Source organism: Cryptomeria japonica, chromosome 4, assembly GCF_030272615.1.
Source record: "Cryptomeria japonica chromosome 4, Sugi_1.0, whole genome shotgun sequence".
Lineage (NCBI taxonomy): Eukaryota > Viridiplantae > Streptophyta > Pinopsida > Cupressales > Cupressaceae > Cryptomeria > Cryptomeria japonica.
The window spans coordinates 164,163,873-164,190,570 of NC_081408.1; the positions used below are offsets into that span (position 1 = coordinate 164,163,873).

At 38.3% G+C, this 26,698-nt stretch overlaps 1 protein-coding gene across 1 annotated transcript; it reads right to left on the minus strand.

Annotated features, from left to right (window-relative positions):
* Positions 1–256: 256 nt before the first annotated feature.
* LOC131049005 (nuclear pore complex protein NUP98A) lies at positions 257–12,535 on the minus strand. The gene is made up of 13 exons (XM_057983000.2): positions 12,271–12,535; positions 12,085–12,124; positions 10,929–11,261; positions 9,354–9,617; positions 8,864–9,103; positions 7,846–8,774; positions 7,561–7,654; positions 7,369–7,432; positions 7,137–7,266; positions 6,915–7,037; positions 6,622–6,802; positions 1,533–1,601; positions 257–1,406 (listed from the first exon to the last, which is right to left on the minus strand). The coding sequence occupies exons 2-13, from the start codon at positions 12,098–12,100 to the stop codon at positions 703–705; spliced, it is 3,147 nt and encodes a 1,048-aa protein (XP_057838983.2). The 5' UTR covers positions 12,101–12,124; positions 12,271–12,535; the 3' UTR covers positions 257–702.
* Between the last annotated feature and the right edge of the window lie 14,163 nt (positions 12,536–26,698).

The following is a 26,698-nucleotide window of genomic DNA, read 5'->3' on the forward strand; positions in this document are numbered from 1 at the left end:
GCTGGCCAAATTTAAAACTTTACAAACAAAAATAATAATCATGCATTAATGACTAGTCCAGCTGAAGCACCCAAAGGCTCATAATATTACCATCATGATAAAAGCTGCAGGACTTCTGCAACAAAAAAGAAGCAAACAATTTAACCATTGAATCAGACAAGTCAGGTGGTCCAGCTTGGAAAATGATGGAATCTTGAATATAACATTACATATCAGCAGCAAGAACTGTGTAGAAAATTTCTCACTGTATAACAAATGATTTTGAAAAAATATATATTCTATATCAAAAAGCAGTAAAAATATTAGCATACGTTAACTTTTTCTTTCTTGAGCCTTGGGTTTTACACAGCAAATAAGGTGCATGAAACTTGATAACACAGTCCAACAAATCCACCGCTTACCCAGCAATCCATAGAGATGCAGTGTATCAAGAAACATCAACTTAACTATTAGATGAAGACATATAAGTAATTCAGAAGCCATTCCTACAGACTATAAACATTTATATGAAACAGTATAAGAATAGCAACAGAAACTAAATATGTTGTTCCTTGCTTCATATCCCTTGTGATCCTCACAGGTGAGATTGTTCATTCTGTTTGCTCCATCGAAAGTTCATTATTTTCCTTCACTACACCATTGTACAACATTAATTCCACATCTTGCTCTTCAGATATTCCATTCAGCATTCTCTCAAATTTCTCACATTTTCCAAAAGCCAGATCCATCAAGACCGTACTTACTGAAATGTTTCACATGGAATTTCCATTCTCCTTTAATAGCATTGAATGAAATAAATTCTGCCCCCTGCTCTTCGGTTTTTCTTTTCAGCCTTTTCTCAAATTTCTCCACTTCCACACCCTCTGTACAATGCTGACCTGTCTTCTTGTCAACGCATTTAACATTTAACAAGGTTATCTCTGCTGGTTTGTTAAGGCCCTGTCCTGGAGGTGGTTTTTTACTTTCATCCATATAGACAAGAACCTCACACTTATTAAATTGAATTATACTCTCCAAATCCAACCGCCTAACATCAGTTTCTCCAAAAAACTTAATAAACCCATAGCCTTTCCTTCCAACAACAAAGTCCTTAACCCGTCGGCAATAACCTGGTTCAGCACGTTCTTTTGCTGCTAGTTCTTGTATCTTTGGTTCAGTATAGTAGTCAGAATGTCTAAGCTTAGGCATCAATGCTTCAATGTCTGCACCATGCTCATAAACAATAGCAGCTTCACCAGCTCTATGGCCAGAAAATGATATATAACCATTTCCTCTGTGATTATGCTCCTCGCTAGAACCATTCTGTCTGGAAGAAGATTTTACATGATCGTCAACTAGCTTTGAGGACAGCGAATTGCTCTGAATGTTTGCATCCTCCACACCACCTGGCCAATTTTCTTTGGCATCTGGAACACAACAAATACCAAAGGCTGAAAAAAAAACTCAATATAAAACTTCATTGCATTTAATCATAAAAAGCTGTAACATATTATATCCAAAGATTACTTCAGCTATAAGGTTAGAAAAGTTACTTTCAGGTTCCTGTGTAAATGTATCATTTTCAAATAAACGTTTCCCATTGCTATCTTGTCCCATAGTTCCTGAAAATGCAAACAAAATGCGTCAGATAGCAGCAAGATGACCAGACTAAATGAATCAAAACTCTTAAGAATAAACAACTAAATGTAATCAACATTGAAAACTTAATTAGCAGAAAAGACTTAAAAAAAATCCTATGTTACACAGGATTTCAACGACAGGGATCGATGATGGCAGGAGGATATATATATATATATACAGGATGCTCAAATTTCTACAATAGCTAAACTAGTTGGCAGATTCATTTACAGAGATAAAATATCCAGAGTTACCCGGGGACACGTCCCCGACCTGAAAACCCCCGTCCCTGTCCCGGGGACGTTTCGGGGACTTGGGGACGGTCAGGGGACGTTTTCCCCCCGTCCCCAAATTGTCCTGCATTTTGAGGGGACGTCCCTGAAACGGGGGGACGCCTGCCCTAGCTCTGGGGGACGTCCGTATGTCCCGGGAATGGCTGGGGACGTCCCCAATCCGTCCCGGGGACGGCCAGACGCCCCCCATATCTAAGGCCATTAAAAAAAATTTAAAAAGTTGTATTTTCAAAAAAAAAAATTAATTTTCTAATATGCCCCTTATTAATTCAAATTGTTATTAAAAATAAAAAAAATTAAAAGATAACATTAATTAAATTTTAAATTTATTAATTTAATTCATAATTTTGACAATGAAACTATATGGCAGCAGTGTAGCCTTTGGGCATTTTGACACAGAGATTAGAAAATCGCCCAAAAATCGCCAAACTCGGCAAGTCAATAGAAAAATAACACCCAACGCCTTTGTTAAAGAATAAGTATTTTTGGCCTCGCAGGGCGCTGCCCCTCGACCCCGCCCTGTATCGCGACAAGGAGTGCACAAGGGGCGCTGCCCCTTGACCCCACCTTGGGGGCGCTGCCCCCAAACCCCCGTTGAAAAATATAGGGGGAAACTGCGTCGATATAAGTAGGGAAAATTTAACCTCTTTGTTTTGACATTTTGTATGTTATTTCTTTAATATCTATTATGATATGCATATTGACAATGTGAATGAATTGAAATTCTGATTTATGAATGCATAATTGCATATTGCCTATCGAGTATTAACAATGTTGTATGTTCAGAATTTACATTCTAAAATGTTTTCAACTTTTCATAGTATCATACACGTGCTATATCCATGTTTTATTGTTTTCATATGAATATAATGTATGTATGCATTGCTTTATCCATGTTTTCATATGAACATTTAGAATTTTGAAATTTTCCTATATATTTTAAATTTTTCCTATATTTTATATAGCCGTCCCCTTTGCCGTCCCCCGCCGTCCCCAAATTTGGCAAAAAAATTTGCAGTCCCAAAAACACGTCCCGCCGTCCCCGTCCCGGAAACTCGGGGTAACTTTGAAAATATCTCTTGATTGTAATATATAAACTAAAAATTACAATAAACTAAAGATTATCAATTAAATAGGTTAATGGAATCAATATTAATATAATATATTAACTTATAAAAGATTAAATAAAACGTAATATTATAAAGTTTAAATATATCTCACCCAAAACTTTAAACTGTTAAAAAAAAAAAAAAAAATCTACCCCTAATTTACCCTTTTTTCTTCTCTCCCTCCGGCACATTCATGTGAAGGAGCCCAAATACTTCACAATCAGTCAATTAGACCAAGGCACCTTTCACAATCAGTCAATTAGACCAAGGCACTTGACCTATTGTTTGACTGATTTAAAGTGCATTATGTAATAAGATTGTCAGTTGAGCACCTCCCCCAATCAATTGGTCACATCCTCTCCCTACAGTCCGCTAATATCCAAACATGGGTTCAATATTTACAATTCAAAGAAGCAATAGTCTGCAAAAAATCGTGGTTATAAATGATTAACCCTGAATAGCTAGCCAATTTTTTTCTCAAAAAAAATCGCTGACCCAATTTTCAACAACTATCACGTTAAACCATGTTAAAAACCCCAAAATATGGCAAAAAAAAAGTGAAAAAAAACATTGTAAGAACTCGCAAAACCCTAGAAAAAATCGTGAGACTACTGAATTGCTCAGAAATAGGGCCAATCTGAAACGGAATCAGAATCAATGTGGAATCAACATTGAAACAGTTTATTATTTTGTCCCTGTTTTATTTCCAACCTCTAAAAATCCCTAAATAAAGGAGTGGGAGGAGCAATGGCAGTCAACAACTGAATTTGAAAGGGGCCTCAATCATCCTAAATTGTGTGGGGCATATGAGATAGTAACGAAGTAGCTGGCAAATCTGCTCTAAATCACAGCTTTGATATGACTCAAGCTCTCTACACACACTGCTCCATTGATTCTGCTGCAAACAAGTAAATAATTAATATTGTACACTAGATTTAAAATTAATACTATTCTGCACCATTATAGATGGCACTTTGAAAGGGAAGGAGTGAACCCCAATAGTTATAATTAATACTATAAAATAGTTTTAAAAATTTAATCTATTATAGAGTATGAATAAATATTAATAGTTATATAATAAACTATAAACTAGCATACCTATCTCTAGTAGAATATAGGTAAAGTACGCCAAAAGATATCATATTTTTTCATTATTCTACTTTAAAAATATTATATTATTATATATTATAATTAATATTAAATTATTATTATATTATGATATTGTAATTAATATTAAATTATTATAAATATATGATTATGTAATTAAGTTTTAATATATTCTTGTTATTATATTTTCATATTTCCATTAAAATCTTTAGAAAAAAAAAAAAAAAGTACAAAATTATTATTATTATTATGTCCATTAAACTCTTGAGAAAAGTAAAAAATCTATTAAGACTATATTATTATTATATTATTATATTGATGTACAAAAAAACTAATATCAAAAAATTGTTGAAGTGGGAGGATGACATCCAACAAGGATGTCAAATTTTATGCTTCTAGTTTTTGTTTATGGAGGTTTTTGCGTCCATTATGTGAGTGCAATACGCCTTTGGCATAATTATAAATAATTTAAATTTTATAATGTACATATTTAATTTTTAATATAACATCTAATATATTTTTTTTTTGATGCAAGAAACCCAAGTTTTTAGCTTGGTCTGATCTAAGAGAGACCACTTACAGAGGATCTCTTGCCATGAGGCCATTTCCGAGGGGTCATCATTCCCCACACATCACTTGTTCAAACACGCAAGCTCAACGGCCCAACAAAGCCAAAAGGCCTACAAGCTCAATGGCTCGGCGAAGGTTTGAACCTTGGTGGCTGCCTCACCAATGGAGTGTTTCTACCACGACACTAAACGTCCGAAGACAAATATAATATATATAGATATATGATTTTTAATTTAGAATTGATATAGTTAATTTTTGCTCAAACAAAGACATACAATTCATTATGTGAGCAATATATCCAAAATGCTCCATGAAATAAATCTGAGTGACAACAAACAAGCTTACATACTTGTAATAAAACAGCATCCAACACAATCATTAAAATTTGTCTACCTAAAATAGTAGTTGCAAGCTAGGTATTGCCAAAACCAATGGCTTGCTAATCTATTACTTCAACTAAACAAATGCCATTTGTTGAATTCTACCCCATATAGAAGACTTACCAACTACCCCTAAAAAAATCCTTGCCCCAATCACAATGAAAGTCTTGGATCACTTCCAGAATGGCTTCCACTTTTACTAAATTCCTAACAATAGCTGGATCGCTGTTTGATAAATTTTGATCTCACCTACTTCATAAACTTAGCTAATCTTTGATCTCAAACTAAGACAACTATTTGGTGTATTTGGTGACTACCCTTTAATAGAATATTTGCCTATGTATTCAGCAATATGAATATAAACAACAAAAATCTATAATCTACATGGGTTAAACTCTATTTTATTTACTCTATATATCTCTATGCTATGGAAAGGCCCTTAAGTTTATAAAAAAGTAGTTTGTATCTATTTTTCTACAATTTTTTATGATTTTTCAAAATCCAACTTTTTACCCATTTTTTTAAAAAATATTATACTTTTGGTTTGCCAATTTTTTCCCCAGACAATTTTTGCTGTTATGTTATAAATCAATGAAATTGTGGAATAAGATTTGATAAGCTTTCTAAAATATTGAATTAACCCTCCAAAACTCCTTGCCTCAATCACAATGAAATTCTTGGATCATTTAAAAATGGCTTCCACTTTTACTAAATTCCTAACAGTAGTTGGATTGTTGTCTGTTAAGTTTTGATCTCAGTTACTTCATAGACTTAGCTAATATTTGATCTCAGACTCATACAACTATTTGGTGTATTTGGTGACTGCCCTCTTAAAGTTAACTGGATATTTGCCTATGTAATCAGCAATATGAACATAAACAACAAAAAATTATCTTCTACAATTATGGGTTAAGCTCTATTTTATTTGCTCTCTATATCTCTATGCTATGGAAATGCCCTTAAGTTTTTTTTAAAATTATTTCTCAACTCTTTTTCTAAAAATTTTTTTGTGTTTTTTCAAATCCAATTGTTTGGAGATTTTTGCCGATTTTTCCCCGGTTTTTTCGAAAAATTTTATACTTTTGGATTGCCAATTTTTTCCCCAAATGACTTTTGCTACTATGATTTACATAGCCCCAACAAACAGAGAAACAGCAACATTTTCTTATTTTTTCTCCATGAATCTTTTCTTTTTTTTACATACAAAGCTCGCCTTTTCCATCCAGGACGCCCAGGCATCCCCTGGACAGTCAAAGGGCATCTCAAATAACCCTAGCCATCCCTGGGATGATCGGACATCTTACAGACATTTTCTACCAATGGCTGCCACTTCAGGGATGTTTAAGGTTTCTGGGAAACACTGGGGACAGCCAGGGGGCATCCCCAGCCATCCTGCTCTCTCAGAAATGTGATGTGGTATAGGGACACCGGTTTCAAGGCTGGGAAGCAACCCCATGGAAAACAAATAGTAATTCAAGTACCCTAAACTAATCCAGAGACAATCTTCTAATTCCAACACAAAAGGGATAGAAAAAAAGGCCTAACCATGATCATTAATAGGCACAGCCATTTCCTTCAAGTTAACAGCTGGCTTCAGCACCATAGAGGGGGAAGACGGCTCAGGCTGTCGAATAAATAGTGCCCTTGGATTTTCCCTGGGGATGAAGAACATGGCATCTGCCTTTGGATTGCTTGGTGCTTCTTCACCATCGCTGAAAAATGATACCTGTGTAGCAGCAACAGAAAATAGAAAAAGGTTAAATTTAAAATTCAGAAACAAAATACAAAATCAGATGGTAAACCAAAATTATTTGTAATAATAGTTCAAATTTATTTACCCTGGGACCATCCTTTTTAGGATTATATCTTCGTGAATGCATCTGGATCCTTGACCTTGGAGCTATATACCGTGGAGCTAACAGGTGTGTTGTTGTCCTTACTTGAGCAGGTTTTTCATTAACCTACATACATAATCATTTAGCCATGCATAAAGTAAAGTTAAACAAATCAAAATAATAAATATGCAACAACTCTGTTGAAATCATTGATTCCATGCTTACAGGCATGCTTGATATTCCATATTGAATGGATGGAGTAGTCCGGCCAATAGACATCTGAGGCATCGGTGGGAGAGTCCCAAAAGGATTACTAACTGGCTGTGGTGCCATAACCATCATGTTCTGTTGAGCGCTGTAACAAGAGAAGTTGAGAATAAGTATATTTTATTTCATGATTGTTTAATGATTGATTTTACTAAGCATCTCAAGCAAGACAATAGTCACAGAATCTCACGGTTGTCCAAAGTTGGTCTGCCCAAAGGCTGGAGTTGATGCAGCACCAAAACCACTAGGAGCAACTGACAGAATCCACAAGAAAAAACATGTCAAATCTCACAGTCCAATAAATCATGAATGACTATGAAATATGAATCAATCTACACACTCAAAATATCTGAGTGCCTCAGCACATTAAAATTTCACATACCTGCTGCCTGTGGCTGACCAAAATTCCCAAAGGAAAATGCACCACCCTGTGTCTGGGTGGGAACAGAATTTTGGAATCCACCAAATAGCGAAGGCTGCAAGTTCATCTAAGACCAATCATTAAGACATAAAGGAACTATACCACATTCAATGCACAACATTTGTAAATAAAGTTGATGCTCAAAACATAAAGCATGCAAAAAGAAAAAATATAAATGAAAAAATTTGCTATAAGGAAAAAAAATTAAATTGTGATAACTAAAACAAAATAATCCATCAAACGTACCATTGCCTGTGTAAGGCCTGCTGGTTTGCTCTGTGACATCATCGATGCTGAGCTATTGGAAAACAAGTTACTTCCAAAAGCAGGTGTCGTCTGGCCAAATGCATTTGAAGTTTGTCCAAAGGCAGGGGTATTCTGACCAAAACCTGGTGTGGATTGACCAAATGCTGGTGTGGATTGGCCAAATGCTGGTGTAGACTGGCCAAAGGCTGGTTGGGACTGACCAAAGGCTGGTTGGGACTGACCAAAAGTTGTTGTAGATTGGCCAAATGCAGGTGAGGACTGGCCAAAGGCTGGTGCGGACTGGCCAAAGGCTGGTGCAGACTGACCAAAAGCAGGTGTAGAAGATTGGAACAGTCCAGATGACTGAGTGTTTCCAAATGGGGTACTTGGTCCAAAAGCAGGACTTGACCCTAGGGATGGAGTTGAACCAAACAAAGATGCAGGTTGAGATTGGCCGAAAGGGGTTGCAGCAAATGCTGGAGAACTTGATGTACCAAAAGGAGAGGCAGAAGATGCCCCTCCAAAGGCTGGTGTTGTTGACGATCCGAAAAGAGATGGAGATGAAGAAACTGTACCAAAAGGACTAGATGAAGAGGTAGCCCCAAAAGGTGAGTTAAATGTAGCACCTGATGAAGAACCAAATCCTGTTGCTTTATTTCCAAAAATTCCAGGAGATGTAGAAGAAAATGGATTTGCAGCAGATGCCTGCCCAAAGGCAGGGGTTGTCTGACCAAAAGCAGATGTTGTCATCTGGCCAAATGCAGATGGTGTTGTCTGGCCAAAGGCAGATGGTGCTGTCTGGCCAAAGACAGGTGTTGCTGATGTTGTCTGGCCAAAGGCAGAGGGTGTTGTCTGGCCAAAGGGGCTAGATTGTGTTGGCTGAGAAAAAAGACCACCTGCAGGTTGTTGACTTGCAGGATTGGGCCCACCTGAAATATGCAACTGATTAGTTTACGAGTGGCTTTTGCACAACCAATACCAAAGAATAGCAACAATAATCAGAATTCTTGATATATACCTTTGTCACCCGATTGATAGTCCTCCCATCTTAGTTCCTCATGACTCTTCTCCTTGTATTGTGGCATAGCTGATATAGAAAGCAGTTTTCCAGGCGTCGTCGTCTGCCCAGTGACGCTGCTGCCACTATCTGTCTCATTAGTAGTCGTGTATGGTGCTACTCTGCTACCTCCACGTTGTCCACCAAATGGTGTTTGCCCAAAACCTGGGCTGCCAAACGTAGAAGTGGTAGATTGAACTCCTGAGGAATGGAAAGTGAGAAAAAATGAGGAGCTGTAAAATGAATTATAACAACATCCAAAAGCCCTGAATTAGAAATGTACACAGGATAACATTTGGCACTACATTAATAGAGAATATAAACAGTTATAATGCTGCAGATCCACCTAACTAGACCAAAAGCAAAAAAAGGTTTACACACATGGATCATTCAAAAATTGGGTCATATACTGAATTACGACATATAGGAGCACACAAAAAATCATGCTTACCAAATGCTGAAGGGCTGTTCCCAAATGCTGGAGTCGACGCTGAGCCAAAAGCATTAGCCGATTGAGAAAAGGATGAATTGTTACTAAATCCAAATGAAGGAGTTAAAGTAGAACCAAAAGCGGATTGACTAGTGGCACCACCAAATGGTTGACTACCAAAAGCTGGTTGTGTTTGACCAAATGTACTTCCAAAAGGACTTGATTGAGCAGGGTTTGGTGACCCAAATCCTCCAAATGCAGGCTTCTGCCCAAATACGGATGTTGCTGCATAAGGCAAAATGATTCAAAATAAAACCACAATTATAATTTAATTTCATCAATTGACAATAAAATGACCTAAATTCTGGCTAATGATCTTCAAGCTTTCACAAATGCATTTTGACACCATATAGGATAATACCAAATTGTGGACAAACAGATATCGTCAAAGACATGTATCTCTGCCAAGACACACTATACAATAATTGTGAAAGAAAATACTGCAGATAACCACTTTTTTGAAGACGTACAGAGACCTAAATTGATAACATTGTGAAAATGAATTATCTTATTCGGTTTTTAAAATTCATTCTTGTGACAAGAAATGTCTTACCTTGCAAAAAAGAAAAATTTCAATTTTGTATTCACTAATAACCAAACTAAATACATAATATGCTACCATAGATTATTAATCTATGAAAAAACAAGATTGAAGATATCATTTCTTCTTTAATTATATTGAATTTAGTGGAGGTATGACCCTTAATTATGTCATCTAAACAGGAGTAGTAGGTAAAATAATACATAATTTCAAACATAAATGACACACCTTTGTTGCCTATCCAAGATAGGTTAAAAAAAATATAGACGAGAGTTCCTTGAATCTAACAAGGTTACCATCCTAAAAGTTTTGCCCATTTTATACTCAGCTCATATGTAAGAACCATTAAAACCATAAAGAGGCTGATGAGTTTTCATCAACAACTTGCAAATAAATATTTACCAGTGTTCCTGCTTTTTCCAGTAAATAAATTGGGTATTCCTATAACTTGATGGATTTTGTTAGGAGTGAAGAAATACATAACGATTGAAGGCGACATTTGAAGGTTATTCCACTTGCTCCCTTTTATTAGTAGGGTGGAAGGAATTGTGAGGCATTTAATTTTCAGCTAACAGACCAAAACTAAAATGCCAACTCGTGCTTAATAGGATGATAAAAGTCTAATTTGTGACTACCAAGAAATTGACCAGCAGGAAGCATGCACCAGTTGTTGAAGGACGGTTAAGCTACCAATTAACCTTAATTGTAAGAAGAATCACCAGAACTGTGAACTGCAAAAGTCAGGTATTTTGTTTGGTATCTAAATACACACCAAAAGGATTTATCCTAACCAAGGATTAAGAGACGAACAATAATTCTAAATTCCAAGTGTTGTTCAATGATTTTTCATTGGCCTAAATTTGAATTCAAAAGAAAGCATGTTACACTCAGGGTTTGATAGAATGGTATGATTAAATTGGAAGACTCCTTGAACTTTCTAATTCAGATTCAAAAAATATCCAACTTTTTAAAATCAAAACGGTTAATTAACATACCACCAAATTGACTAGAGCTCGAGCCAAAAGCAGGTGCGGATGATGCACCAAATGCTGGTGTGGATGAAGCGCCAAATGCTGGTGTGGATGAAGCGCCAAATGCTGGTGTGGATGAAACCCCAAATGCTGGTGTGGATGTAGCCAATGGTGAGGGACTTGGTGTTGCTCCAAAAACGCCAGTGGAATTGCCCCCAAACAATGTACTTCCAGTCTGTGCACCAAAAGGACTTGTACTCCCAAAAGGCCTTGCTGCAAAAGGATTATTAGTTGCAGTATTTTGTTGTCCAAACGCTGGCTGTGCCCCAAAAGGACTGGAGCTTGGTTGCCCAAATGCTGTTCATTAGAAAACAGAAAAATCAGCGAAAGGCAACCCATGAGCAGAGCCAAAACATCATTAAATTCTCTATCCACAAATAATCCAGGTATAGACTAATTTTCCCCCAAACTAAGCTTGCAACGAATCCATTTAATTTCACTCAAACCGCTTGTGAAATTAACCAAATCAATCCCTTAAACAATAAACCCCCCATCCAAGAATCCACCTATAAACCAAAAATCTACCACAACCAACCCACAATCCTTTGCCTGTAAGGTTTCATGCATTGATTCCTATGTCAAAAAAACACATACACAACTGCAGGCTAAGAATTTATACTCCGCCAAAATAAAATCACTATCATTCACTATTGCCTAAATCCTGTAAATATTTACCCATGATGTTTTCTGATTGTTTACGCAAAATGTAACATTACTTAAAGCTCATCCATAAAATCAATGTAACGGTTGCCCTATCAATGGCAAAGTCACAAAATTCCTTATCCCAGCTACAGACTGAACATCTGCCACAAAAGAGTCACTACAGATACACTCCCTATAGCCTAAAACCCATCCAAATTAATTTTCGACATGCCCTAAATGTTTCAAAAACCTACAATAACTAAAGAAACTAAACCCTTTTTGCATAAAATTCATTTAAAGCTATCCTGTCAATGCCAAAATCATTAAACTCATCATGCATGCGCAATCGAGCTAAAGTACAAGCATCTACTCAACAAAACCAATATAAAAACACTAAAACTCATCCAAATTAATCCCTAAGCTGCCCTAATTTTGCCCAAAATTATTAAAATAGGATTGAAAGGATCGAGGTACATACGATTGGATCCAAACATTGTTAAATCTTATATTCACCGATCCTGCAGACACATAAAACAACGACAGTAAGCACCTCGTCATATATATTCATGCCCACGCGACCCTTGATGACGCAAAACACAAAAAGCTTTCACAGAAACATCAAAGGCCACTTAAAAATCGTACATGCAATCCAAATGTACTCTACCTGAAATTCTGTAATAAGGGCCCTAGAATGCACCGATCTCTACCCTTTGTTTTGCAGATTGATGGGTTTCCGATACAATTTTTGAAGTAGAAATGTGAAAACATATGATTTTAAGATGCGTAGCCGAAACGCTGTATTCCCCGAGGGATTCAGAGAGATGGCCTCGTAAATACAATAACAATTGCAAGGAGCAGCAGAGCAATAAGAAGTTGAAGAAGAAAGAACATATATTTAGCCTACTCAAACCCTCACCTTAAGTTATTACTTAACTCGAGTTAATGTTTTTACGGCATTACTTCTAAAAATCTGGTGCTTGTTGAAGTATTTAAGTGCGGGAAAAAAAATTGAGAAAGGTGACTTTTTGGGTTTTTCCTTTTTTTTTTAATAACTAATTTATTAACTCCTCACCATTTGATGGGTTGAGTGAGTTGGTCAATAAGTAGATAAGATGTGTTATAAATGTTGAAGTGGTATTAATTTGAGTTTTGAAAATGGAATGTTTTAAGTGTTCGTGAAGTTAAGTTTTTCATATTTTTTCTTATTATAGAATAAATCAAGTAAGGGAAAAAAGTAAAATTAATTAATGTGAGTTAATAGGGTAAAGAAATTATCTTCAAATAGTGTGGCCGTTAAATTATTTCGTTGGTGAAGTAGTCACTAAGGTTCAAATATTTGTTGGTCAAGTGAAGTGTGGAGAAAAGGTCTCTTGTTTGTGGCCTCACCAAATAGTAAATGTTTAGTTTATGTAAAGATTATATAGTTTGTAGTAAAGCATTACAATCAGAGTGTGTGTATTATTTGATAAATGGGATGAGTTTAAATGGGAAATTATCAAAGGCTTTCACAATAGAATCTTGTATTTAAACTTATAGAAGACATGTTTTATGCCTAAAAATATACAAATAATAAATGTTGAATTGAGTTAAACTATCTCATCCAATGCTACATGTGGCATACCCAATGGACAAGGTCGGGTACAAGTTCTAGGTGAACTTGGTAAGAATGATGAAACAACCCATGATTTTGGAACTATCTAACCAAAAACCTTACACAAGTAGATCTAAATAAAGCTAATATGAGGCATGGAGAAAATAACCAACAAAATTATTTTACTAAAGAGTTTGACAAATTGGCCCATTCATGGGTAGGTTAAGGTTAATCTTAGAGATGTGAGGGTTTCGGATTGTGTTTGGACTAAACCGGAGCAAGGGTGGATCAAAACTAATTTTGATGGAGCTTTGAAAGGTAATTCAGGTGTTTCAGGGGCAGGATGTGTTGCATGCAATGATGATGGTCAAATTCTATTTAAAGGTGCCCAACATTTGCGAAATGGAACAAACAATGAAGCAGAAGTGCAAGCAGCTTTACTTGCGATAAAACTAGCAAAGAATCTGAAGCCTCTGAAGGCCCATTTAGAAGGAGATACCCAATTAGTTGTGGATGCAATTGTTAAGGGGTCCTCTCCATGTTGGCGGGTCAGTAAGTTTGTTTGTATCATTTGTTCAAAATTAAAAACCTTCCAAGACTTCTGAATTTCACACATTTTGCGAGCTGGGAATGGGGTGGTGGATTACCTGTCGAATGTGGCTTGTGAGTTGGACCATTTTGTAACTAAGTGGTGGGGTTCCACAGATGAAGAGACATATCGGGATGCCTAGTTGTATCTTTCAATTCAAATTTTAGTGATTTGGAGATGTACCATCACTGTTGTATGTCCTAATTTCTCATTTAATGTCAAGGGTGGTGCATTAATGGGGAATGTAAGAAAGTGATCCGTTTGAATGCTAGCACTCTTGGAGAAGTATGAGCCTTTGATGTCAGCTCTTTTCAGTTCATTAGGAAGCATGTGCGCTATCACATCAGGCTTGAAAGGTGGTGAGCTAAGAACATTATATTGCTGCCTTAAATGGCCTTTCTAGTTGTTTTTTTTTTAAATAAAAAGCTTCTCTTCCTCACTTTTTTTATGTTGAAAGCGTGTAGAATTACTCTATTTTGAGTTGGTGGTGAGTATGGTGGTGCTAGCAGATATGGAAGCTAACTTCACGCTCGAGACCAAGAAGAAGCTCTGCTCATTCCTTGGGTTGTTCACGGAAAGGAGGTTGAATGGGATGTTTCTTCATAGAGTTGAATTGTCGATGAAAAGCGTCGAGAGATTAATGGGGGAGAGCATTGGGATTGTAGATTACTACTACAAAATGAATATGGATGCATACTCCCTAATTGTTGCATGGAGGTTTGAATTGGAGCATTCTTTGGAGCTGGTAAAGAGGGTGGTGAGTGTTATTATTCTAGAAGATTACAATTTAAACCTTGCCTCCATTTTTGAATGGGCGATCCCTAGCAAAGGGTTCAATTTGTGTGAAGGCATTGTGCATTTTCATCGTTAATCATAGCAACATTACATTCCATTTTTTAGGTGGCGGGACAGCCAAATGTATGCTCACTTCATAAAGGAGGCACAAATTGGATGGGAGGCTTTGAAGGTGTTTGTGGATATGATGGAGGTGGATGTGGAGTTGCAGCGTGCCATTGAGGAGGACAAAGCTCTTGACGACGTGGGTACGAGTGCTATTGATGGAGGCCGAGCGAGAAAACGGAGGTGGGCGGACCCTTGCTCCTCATCCATTTAGTTGTTTCATGGAGTTTTTACCATTTTTTATGCCTTGGGGTTAATCCCCTGCTTTCTAGTCCACTATAGGTCTTGTTTGAATTGTTTTATTGCTTAAATTTTCTTGTTAAAGACTGTTACAAGCCATTTTTGGATGCTCGAGTTGCTTAATTTATTTTGATGATACAGTGATGGTTAATGGTTGGGAATACAGGGGGTTTAGATGATGGTTTGTAAAGGTGGTTTTTTGGAGGGTGGTTTGGGACTGTTAGAATGTTTGGACAATTAATTGTAAAGTTTCTATTTTAAATCAATAAAATCACAAAATTACCGATCAAAAAAAAAAAAAGAGTTTGACAAATTGTTGAAAGAATAATGAAGTATTCTTCAATTTTAGGAATTATCAAACTAACCAAACTTTCACAAATAGATCTAACCAAAACTAATAAGTCCAGTGCCAACTAAATTTTATATGAATAGCTTGTGAATTATTGGTGTTATTACAAGGCACAAATAAGTTTATTCTTGTATAGAGAAAGGTAATGCGTTGGACATTCATGATAAATAGATCTAACTAAAGCAAGATATACATAATATATGGGACTAAATATGTGAACTAGCATGATAGGAGTGTAACTCGACCAATACTAAATAAATGTCGATCAAGTGAACAAAATACGGGTGTGTGACTAATTGGCATAACTTAAGTGAGTTTATCATACCTAGGTGCATGTACAATGCAATAAATTGATATATTAAATACACGTCAATTAAAATACACTGACACACATACCCTATAAGTGAAACTTGGGGAGACTTGGATAAATGGATGGGTTGTGACAACTAGGCATGATCATGTACCCATTAATAAAATATTTGCTCATGAATAAATAAAGGATAAAACCAATTAAAAAAAAACATAAGAAGGAATGGAAAGCCTCCCCAAATGAAGAAATAATCAACCTTAAGAATTTAGGAACATGAACATGAATAACTTCACTAAATAAAGGACGAAGAAGTTATAAACAACTAAATTAAGTTGTTCAAATCAAAAAAATTGTAATAAAATCAAATATCAAATCAAGTGCAAAGAGCCACAAATCTACATGAGTGATCAAAATACTATTCAAACAAAAATATAGTCAAAGATGCAAATATATATATAGGAGTCATGAAAACAACACTTAAGCATTACATAGATGTAGTCAAAGATGTGAATGACACACAAACCTACGCAATTGAGGGAGATGACACTACTCAAATATAGAATACATGGTGAACATACACCACCATATTGCAACAAAACAATAATTTAGTAGTTAAAAATGTTTGTGTCAATAATCTCATAAACCTTGATCAAATGAAGAAGGTAGAAGGTGACTTCCATAGATAGATTTGCAAGTCTTATATGGTACATGTTCATTATCACTAGAACACATGGGTAGTCAACTACTATATATACCTATTATATATGAACAAGACTAGGTATGTATATCTCACTTTAATATAAAACCAAAGAAACAATAGCCCACGTAGAAATAGTAGAACATCCACCCATAATCCTAAGATGGGAGAAGTATAGAAGCTACATTATAAATTATATATCATAATAGAGCAATATAAGGCTTGGTGAAAAAGCAACATTGGAATTCCCAATACAAATTACCTAATAACAATTGCACCTTGGTGCACAATGGGTATGTTGAAGAGGTGTGGAAGGTCAATTAGGGAAAAAATTGGTCTATTTTTTGCATAAATTTGTGTAGTACATGAAACTAAAACAAAACCTCTGATTTAGGGAGATAATCAAGTTACATTACCAATAGACTCATGTTATATTTGCAATATGGTGAGAGGGAGAGAAAGAGAGAGGTGGAGATAGAGATAGAAAGAGGGAGAGATAAGGAGGGAAAAAGTGTGAGAGAAGGGGGGATGGCTAAAGAGATATAGATAGAGAAGAAGATAGAGATATATATAGAGATGGGATGGAGATGGTGATGAGACCTAGTTCTTGCATTATCACGTTCTATATTATCCAATCATATCAAACCAGTTTGAGGAAGTAATTAATCCATGTGCCCAGCTCTCCCAAGGGTTTGTAGCTGGGCCTGTCAGGACTATTTTTTATTGGGATTTTATTTTGCTCTGGCCTTTGGATTCCTCTTCTTTTTTTTTTTTAATTCTCTTGGTGGGTGTTCTTTTTGAATGGTGTCTTGTTCTCCTGGTTGGCTTATGTTTAATTTCATCCCTCGAGGGTCTGTTATCATTTTAAAACTGGCCCCACATCCTTGAGTACCTTTTTCCAGCCAGTATTTTAGTTTTTTGAAGGTGGCTTCATCCCTTTTGCTTCAAGAGAATCCTTAGGTTCGGCCCCTCCTACATGATGTCTTAAAGACTTGACTTTAAGCATGTGTTTTAAGTTGTTTTAAGGTGGGCCCTACTTTTGAATTGTCTTTTGAGTGTGTTGAGTTGTTGTCTAATATGGTGGCTAAGTAGTGTTCCATAGGTGAACTCGGGACTCGGTGAGGGCCTTTTTTATCATTTTTCCAAGTCCCAAGTTATGCCATGACGGATTGTTAACTAGATCTCAATGAGTTCTTTTTTTCTAGTTGGGCGAGTATCTGAGAGGAATGATGCGCCAAAGTCACTTGACACTCGTTAAAGACGTTTTCTCCATTTCAATGATCCCCGAATAAAGGATGACAAGGTGTTTTGTTAGTGGATGAATATGATCCAACGTGTCTTCTTGAGACTTGCTGAGATGGCTTGAAGGATTTCAATGAGTGCCCGAGGGGTGAAAATAAATTAAAAGATAAAAAAATGTTGGGAAAAATGGTGTCTCAACCTTGCATTTACATGAGATTACTATTTATAGTAAGTTTTTGTTTGAGTACGAAATTATGTGAAATTCTTATGAAGCTTCTGGTTGGCTAGATATGCATTCCAATAAAGTTGCATCGCAAGATCGCAGCTAGTTTTAAAGATATTAAAGTTTTTGTTTTGGAGAGGTCCAATGAAAGGTTTAAATTTGGTTTTGAGGACTTTAGAGGCCCCAAAATGCCTTGAAAAGTGGGCATAAGTGGCATAGCACTTATGAGGCAATAAAGAACTTCGCGAACTTTTCGTCGCTTCAAACAGTTTGTCAATAGGACACACAAATCTCAAGTTATGGGCTCCAAAAGTTTGTACTCTTAAAACAGGAAATATAAAATGTATCGGACACATAAATGAGTTGTAAAGGAAGGGACACGTGTTGATGTGTGTTTTAACACATCATAGGGAATCTAGAAGGGAGATAAGGTCGGCTACACCTTATTGGGTGGTTTTACCCAATGGTTTTGTAATATCGTTTGATGGATTCTTGTATTGTATCTCCTATATATGAGGGTGTGAGATAGAGGTTGTGTGTAAGAGTCTTATAGCGATTGTATTACCTATGAGTCTCTAATTAGTGGTACTCTAGCGAAGAGCTTGCTCTGCAAGTATATTGTAATCTATTATTGATTGTTGAATAATATATTGAGTTGCTTTTGGAGTGTCGGGTTTTCCTCCCAAAAGGGTTTTCCCCATGTAAATCACTATGTTATGGTATGCATGTTATTGTGTCTATTTTTGTTGTTTTTGTAACTATTGTAACAATCTGTAAAAGTTTTTGCATTATCCTCCTCTCAAGATTAGTGTAGGAAATTGTTTCGCTACTTAACTTCCTTACAAGTGGTATCAGAGCTTGATCACCTTTGGTTTCAGTTGTGGGTTGTTGGGTTTTTTGAACTAATCCAGATTTGAGTGGGAGCTTGTGCAGAAGACACTTTTTTATCTTGTTGCAGGAATTTTCAGATGACAAGTTCATCAAGGAGAATAGAGGTAGAGAAATTTAATGGTAGTAATTTTGAGATATGGAAGTTGAAGATGGAAGATCTGCTAATAGATCAAAATTTGTGGGATGTTGTTGATGTGAATGCCTTAAGACCTGCAGATCCTACTGCAGTTGCTCAGTATGATGTTATTGTTTATGGTGAAAATGGATAACAATAATAACAGAATTGAAAGGCTAAATGAATTCAACCACCAAACCTTAGCCTAACAATCAACAAAGATCCACCATAACATATGAAGATTACCTAAGACAATGCAAATCAAATGAAATCACAAAGATTATACCATCACATGTCCAATAGGGTTTTTGATCTCCATTCTTCCTATCTCCATTGATCTTGCTTGATATATTTGCTCTCAGATTTTATGTGCACAAGAGCTCAACAAAGAACGAAATGTGGTTGCAAGTAGGATCGTAATGTAGTCAATTGATCAAGTTGTTAGGGTTTGATAATGAAGGAGGCATCTCCTTAAATAGAAGACACCATAAGAAATGGAGGGATAAGATTGAGAGGTGTAAAAAGGAGGTCGGCTATGATTAGAGGGTAGGTAGAAGAAATAATAAAATAATAAAAGAGGCAGGTAGTGTAGGAATTAAGAGATGAATGACATGTGTCATAGGTAGAAAAAGCTAATGAATTAATTAAATAAATAAAGATTTATTTAATTAATAGAAGAAATGAGACCAATTAAATAAATAAAATATTTATTTAATTTAGGAAAATGATAATTTAAATAAATAAATGTATTTATTTAAATGAGAAATAGGGCTAGAAGAGGATAAAATGAATTAATTAAATAAATAAAGATTTATTTAATTAATAGAAGAATTAGGCTTAGATAATTAAATAAATAAAATGACAATTTTGGGTGTCTACATTTTGCCCCTCTTTGAGACAATTCGGCTTGTCGCGTTGTTTCAAAGAAGATAATATGGACTGATACAGAGTTGCCCCAAGATGGGAATGATATGCCCCCTCGAGAGATTGGATGAAAATGTCTGGAAAGATCACAGACAATCTCTCGATAAGAAAGACGGGATAGAATGGACTGATTGGATAAAGTGATAAAGTCACGGGATAAAGAAGACTGACTCGGGAAACGAGGGCTAGGGCAGTCTATAAGATAGACCACAGGGGAAAATACATCCTCATTGTCATCTACACCTTCACGAGATCAAAGTGCAGAGCGAGAAAAGAGCAGGAGCAGTCAGCAGCGATGGCTTTCGTGCATAGATTTGACCGTGTTCGCCAATTTCAGAGGCCAGCAGAGGCAAGAGAGCCGGTAAGTACCACCAAACCTCATTGTACTTTGACGCATTTAATTTTGTCATTAATGCATGCTAGTTAGAGAAATAAATGCGCCTAGAAGTAGGGCTTAAAAAATGTCAAAACCGCTGAAACGCGTCTGTGTCGGTGCCAGGCGCATCTGTGTCCTCCAGACGCGTTTGTGTCGGTGTCAGGCATGTCTGTGTCTGGAACCGCGTCTGAGTCAAATGCGGGCGCGTCTGCGATGTGCAGGGGCGTCTGCGATGTCTAGTCGCGTTTATGAGCATCATAAGCATGTTTATAGTATACAGGCGCGTCTATGCAGTCTGTAGGCGCGGTTGTGTCAGTCAAGCGCATTTGCGTTGAAAAATGCAAGTTTTGGTCTTCTAGGTCAAATCGACAGTTCTGTGATGACATACGCTGTCGATTGGATAAGCTGCTGAGAGGATACACTCAAGCAGGTCCTCTAGGAAGACTAGGAGAGATCAAGGCACTTTGTGATGAACAGTGAGTACCAAGATAGAGTACTTTGTGATGAACAGGGAGTACCCAAAATATGAGCAGCACTTTGTGATGAACAGGGAGTGCAAATGTGAGTAACACTTTGTGATGAACAGTGAGTGTCACACACGTAGTACTTTGTGATGAACAGGGAGTACTACTAGGATAAATAGCAACACTTTGTGATGAACAGTGAGTGTCACTAGGGTAGATAGCCATATGCATTTAGATAACGAGTAGCATTTTGTGATAAACAGTGAATGCCACTATGACTGACATGATTTGATTTGTTTGACTGCAGGAGTATTTGCCGATGCTGGAGTCACGGGAGAGATTCCCATCAACGCAGAGGTTGCGACTTGAGCTGTCGGTTGGAGACAGAGCTGCCATCGAGGAGATGGGTTTGAGACATGTATTGTATGTGCCTGAGTTTCGGGCAAACATGGGTTTGCTGACTGCGCTTGCTGGGAGATGGCACTCTGAGACGTGCACCTTCCATTTGCCGATGGGTGAGATGACAGTCACCCTTGAGGATGTCTACAGGATTCTGCGGATATCGATTGATGGAGATTTGATTCCATATGATCGTGATGGAGATCGGGAGGCATTGAGACGGGTGTTTCAGGATCCCGGATTAGAGATGAGGGCAGGACACGTGGCATGGGACACCATGACAGCCACAGGGTTAGCATTGCTAGCCGTGATCGGAGGAGCGATCAGTGGATTCCTATGTCCAGACAGGGCGACACGGGGATTGGCTGTGGGTTGGGGGGAGCACTGGAGACACTGGTGACACAGCACACCAGATATGCCTAGGGACCATGTGTGCTGGCCCATTTATATTACGAGCTTCACCAGTTTGTTTATCACGGGTCAGTGGGATTGGGCTGTGGAGTGACACTATTGCAGGTTTGGGCTTACGAGCATCTACCAGTGACGAGGCCGATACACTTCAGAGGTAGGGGACATGGACGCAGTTTTGTGCATCTGTACGATATGATCACCTCGCAACCACGGATTGGTAGGTTGGAGCATTGGCGGCGGGTGCTAGATGATATCAATGTGGTCATATGGAGACCATATCTAGGCTGCGAGGAGTGGGAGGATGACACAGTGGAGCTGCCCTACACCTTCCGAAGCAGGTACCTAATTGGGCAGACGCCCTATGTGCTAGAGAGGCAGCTTGTGGATAGGGTTTGCAGGCAGTATGGCAGGATTCAGAGGATGCCATGGGGCTTGGGCATGTATGCCCACACAGTCAGAGATCAGGTGCAGTTTGGGCCGCTACTGTCATATGATCAGGCGCTTACACAGCTGGTAGAGATGGTGCCCCTACCTTGGGACATGTGGCCTGAGATTGAGGACGCCGGGATGGATGCTGAGTATTCAGCATATTGGGCAGAGCATCCATTCCCACGATTGACAGATCCAGGGGAGCTATTGGATGGAGATGGAGGTGGGGACGATGATGATGATGGTGGAGGTGATGGGGGTAGAGGCCGACGGAGGCGGAGGGGAGTAGTTGGGGAGAGGCGAGTTGCACCTCGGAGGGAGGGTGGGGAGGAGAGACAGGATCAGGTGGTGAGGGGTCGCGGTGGATTGCCCTTACAGGTACCAGCAACACAGGGTCCCAAGAAGGTACAGAGATAGGGACAGGTACAGGAGCAGGGACGGAGACAGGTACAGGCACAGAGGCATGTACAGAGACAAGTACCCGTACAGGCACCAGTACAGGTACAGGTACAGGGGCAGGCACCCGCAGAGGGGGAGCCACAGGTAGAGATAGAGGGGGCTGACCCAGAGGAGGATGAGTTGATTGAGCTTAGGGAGATCTGCCAGGGCCAAGCAGATGAGATACAAGAGCTGGAGAGGGAGAGGGATCGGCTCAGGACGAGGCTCAGAGATACTGAGCGGGAGAGAGATCAGGCGATTCAACGCTACACAGAGGCTGAGACAGCACTGAGGGCAGGGAGACAGGTGGCGGAGGACACAAGGGCAAGCTATGCATATGTCTTGCGGGCAGGAGAGGAGATTGCCTACTGGCGGGACCTCTATTATGGTGCAGTGCCAACAGATCAGCGGGCGAGGAGCTTCCATAGACCATCGCAGACAGCGACAGCTACGGGAGGGAGCCGGAGGAGACAGGCATCGAGTGGTGGGGTTATGGGTCCTCCACCACCACCAGATAGAGGGGACAAGTAGGATGATCTTGGGGCGGGTCCCTCAGGGGCTTAGATTCCGTCGAGGCCAGGCGGCTCCGATGGAGGGAGTTCATCATAGCCTTAGAGGGCTCCCATTGTATCAGTGTTGTACCATTTTTTTGTATGATGATGTAGACACCTTCGGGTGATTGTAGCCATATGTATTTTTGACATCATTGTATCATGACACTTATGATTATATATATGAGATGATTCATTTTTGCGGCAGCTATATGCATGTGTACCTATGTGATGAGATGTTTCATGATGTATGTTTATGATATGGATGCAAATATGTACATGATGCAATCCAATATATTTTGTTATTTTATGTTGTATATGTGATGCATGATGCAAATGTGAATGTATGTAATGCAGATGAAAATTGTGCTAACAGGTGTTGTGTGCAGGATGTGATACATTTGTGATATCTATATGTATGTATGAAATGCTTATATATGGAAATGCAGGTGCAAACTTCATGAAATGCAAATGTTTTTGGTGTGTCATTATACTCAGTCATGTGATAGTAGGCTACGCAGACTCAAGAAGGACGATGGAAGTCAATCAAGAAAGGGGGATGAAAGACAAAAGATATAAATGTGAAAGAGTTTCTTGTGCGTTATCATCATTGAGCTTTATTATTGCAAGTAGGTTATGACAATCGAGGCATATGTTCGACCCAGAAAGTCATTGTACCTGTTTGCATGGAGATAAGACAGTTACAAACAAGGAATGCCCCAGTTCATACTAGACTCACAGTGTCCTCATATCCTTGGACAAGTCATAACATTACTAAGAAACAATCCACAGACAACAAACAAAAATAGGTGACGATACCCCATCCTCGCCTTTCTAGTTAAAGACATCCTGGAGATAGAATCTCTAGTCAAAGACATCCTAGAAAAGCTAAAAGACATGTCACCAAAAGAGATGAAATCAAAAGAAAACCAAGACTCGATACCAACATCCACTGTAGTCCTCAAGTTTAGTGTCTCTTGTCACTTGTATAAGTCTTATTTGATTGTGGTCATAATGTTTACTTTCACAAAAAGGATAGATAGCATTGAACCATATGTTGTCTGAGTCTGTTGAAAGATTTGATTTGTTGAAGCTCATTGTTGCTACTGTGTCTCATCTAAAACTGATTGAATCCATGAAACTGATACTTTATTGCGAAGATGATGAGACCTTATTGCGGACTGGCGATGCAAATGTTTCTTTATCGTGGACTGTGCATGAATAGACTGAAGGAAGTTGGAAGAAATTGTACTCCTCGAAACATGTGATGTTCTTAGTTCCACACCCATCACTAGACGTAGGATTTGCCTTAGCCACAGATAGGATATGATTTATTATGGGGGGAAAGGAAGGTTTATTATGAATGGCTAACCAATCTTGGGTAGATCAATAACAAGCCATGATGGGAATGGGTAAGTTTATTATGGATGAATTGGTTGTGAGTGTGTGCAGAGTGAAGTGATGAAAGAGAATCCTGAAGGAGGGAGGAGCAATGTCTCTACGCATGGCGCTGGTGACCCAGTTTTCACCATGGTACTTGCCCAGGGCGCCACCAAAGTGGTTTTCACCATTGGACGAAATTATTTCTCTTTACTTTTTTCGATTTTTCGATTTTTTTTGTGTCACAAGGCGCCTGTTTGCCAGGTTTTCACCAAGTAACGATTTTTTTTGCTTTTATAATTTTTTTTTTTGTATTTTTTTTTGAATTTTTGAATTTTTTTTTTGTATTTTTGAAATTTTTTGATTTTTTTGTATTTTTGAAATTTTTTGATTTTTTTGTATTTTTGAATTAGGATATTCCGAAGAGCTATGTGTAGAACCTGCGAAGGTGCATGCTGTTGATAGGATCCTCCAAAGGTTCACCTTCTGTAGTTGAGAGCTGATATGCCCCAGATCCATATGCTGTTGTAACGATGTAAGGACCAAGCCAATTTGGTTCGAACTTGCCCTTCTTCTCTCTGTCTTGCTGATTCTTGGGGTTTTCTCTGAGAACCAAGTCACCTACCTCAAATGTGCGAGGCTTGAATTTATGATTGTAGTTGTGACTCATTCGTTGTTGGTAAGCCTTGAGATGATTAAAAGCAGTTTGTCTCCGTTCATCTAGCAGTTCTAGTTCTTGTAAGCGAGAGACCCTGTAATCTTCATTAGTGATGATGTTTTGCAAAGAGACCCGTAAAGAGGGTAACTCGACCTTAATAGGCAAGATGGCTTTAGCGCCATAAACAAGTGAATAGGGTGTAGCTCCTGTAGGTGTGCGGACACTTGTGCGGTAGGCCCAAAGTGCAGGATTGAGTTGGATATGCCAATTACGGCCAGCGTCGTCGACTATCTTCTTGAGGATTTTAAGGATTGTTTTATTAGACGCCTCAGCTTGGCCATTACCTTGGGGGTAATATGGTGTGGAGAAACGATGGGAAATATGGAAGCAGTCACAGAGTTCACGAACATCTTGATTTTTGAAGGGACGCCCGTTATCAATAATAATGGAAAAAGGAATACCATATCGGCATATGATATAGTTAAGGATGAAGGTAGCAATCTGTTTTCCAGTGACTTGTGTGAGAGGCACGGCTTCAATCCACTTTGTGAAATACTCTGTGGCTGTGATAATGAATTTATGACCATTAGAGGAAGGAGGGTGAATCTTGCCTATGAGATCAAGTCCCCACTGACAAAAGGGCCAAGGAGACGCAAGTGGTTGTAGTTCTTGTGCTGCGCATGTATGAGGTCTCCATGAATTTGGCATTGCTTACATTTCTTGACAAACTGATATGAGTCTTTTTCCATATTGGGCCAGTAATATCCAGTCCTAATGAGTTTCTTGGCCAAGATAGGACCACTAGCATGTGGACCACATATCCCTTCATGCACTTCACGTAACGCAATCTGAGCTTCGTCGCTTTCTAAACATCTAAAAAGAGTGCCATCTAGACCTCGTCGGTATAAGATATCAGCTAAAATGACATATCGAGAGGATTGGCGAATGAAAGTATGACGTTGGTTATTTGATAGATTAGGAGGTAAAGTATTGTCTCGTAGGTATGTGAAAATGGAACCATATAACTAGGATTCGGGACCAACAACACATATCATTTTAGTAAGAGTGATCTCATATGAAGGAACCAATGGGTTGTCCACCAAGAACTCATAGCAGGTCTCATTTTGAGGTAGATCAATCAGTGAAGCAATTGTAGCCATGGCATCTGCAGCACGATTCTGCTCTCTTGGTATCTGCTCAAAATCTATCTTTGTGAAATGTTGTTTCAAATCATCCACCATTTGCTTGTAAGGCAGTAATTTTTCATCTTTTGTTTGGTAATCATCAGTTGCTTGACGGATAACCAATTGAGAATCCCTAAAAACACGAAGTTCCTAGATCTTCCATTGAACTGCAATGCGTAGTCCAGTTGTTAATGCCTCATATTCCGCTATATTGTTAGTGCAAGGAAATGATAAGCGGTATGACTTTGGTATAGAGTCGCCTTGAGGAGTTATGAAGAGGATGCCCGCTCCTACCCCATGCTGTGTGTATGAGCCGTCAAAGTACAGTTGCCATGGCTTTGCATGTGATATTGTTAAAATGGATTCATCTGGAAATTCTGAATTTAGAGGAACATCATCAATCGTGGGGGCATCTGCTAATTGATCCACGATGGCTTGTCCTTTTATTGCTTTTCTGTCCACATACTCGATGTCGAATTCACTAAGGATCATTACCCATTTGGCCAGCCGCCCAGTAAGTGTTGCTTTATTGAGAAGGTATTTTAATGGATCAATTCTTGCAACCAACCTAGTCTTATGAGTAAGCATGTAATGTCGTAATTTTTGTGAAGCAAAGACCACAGTGAGACATGCACGCTCGATTGGGGTGTAGTTTAGCTCATATCCCACCAATGTGCGACTGATATAGTATACGGCCTTTTCCTTGCCCCCAGCAATTTGTTGCGCCAAGA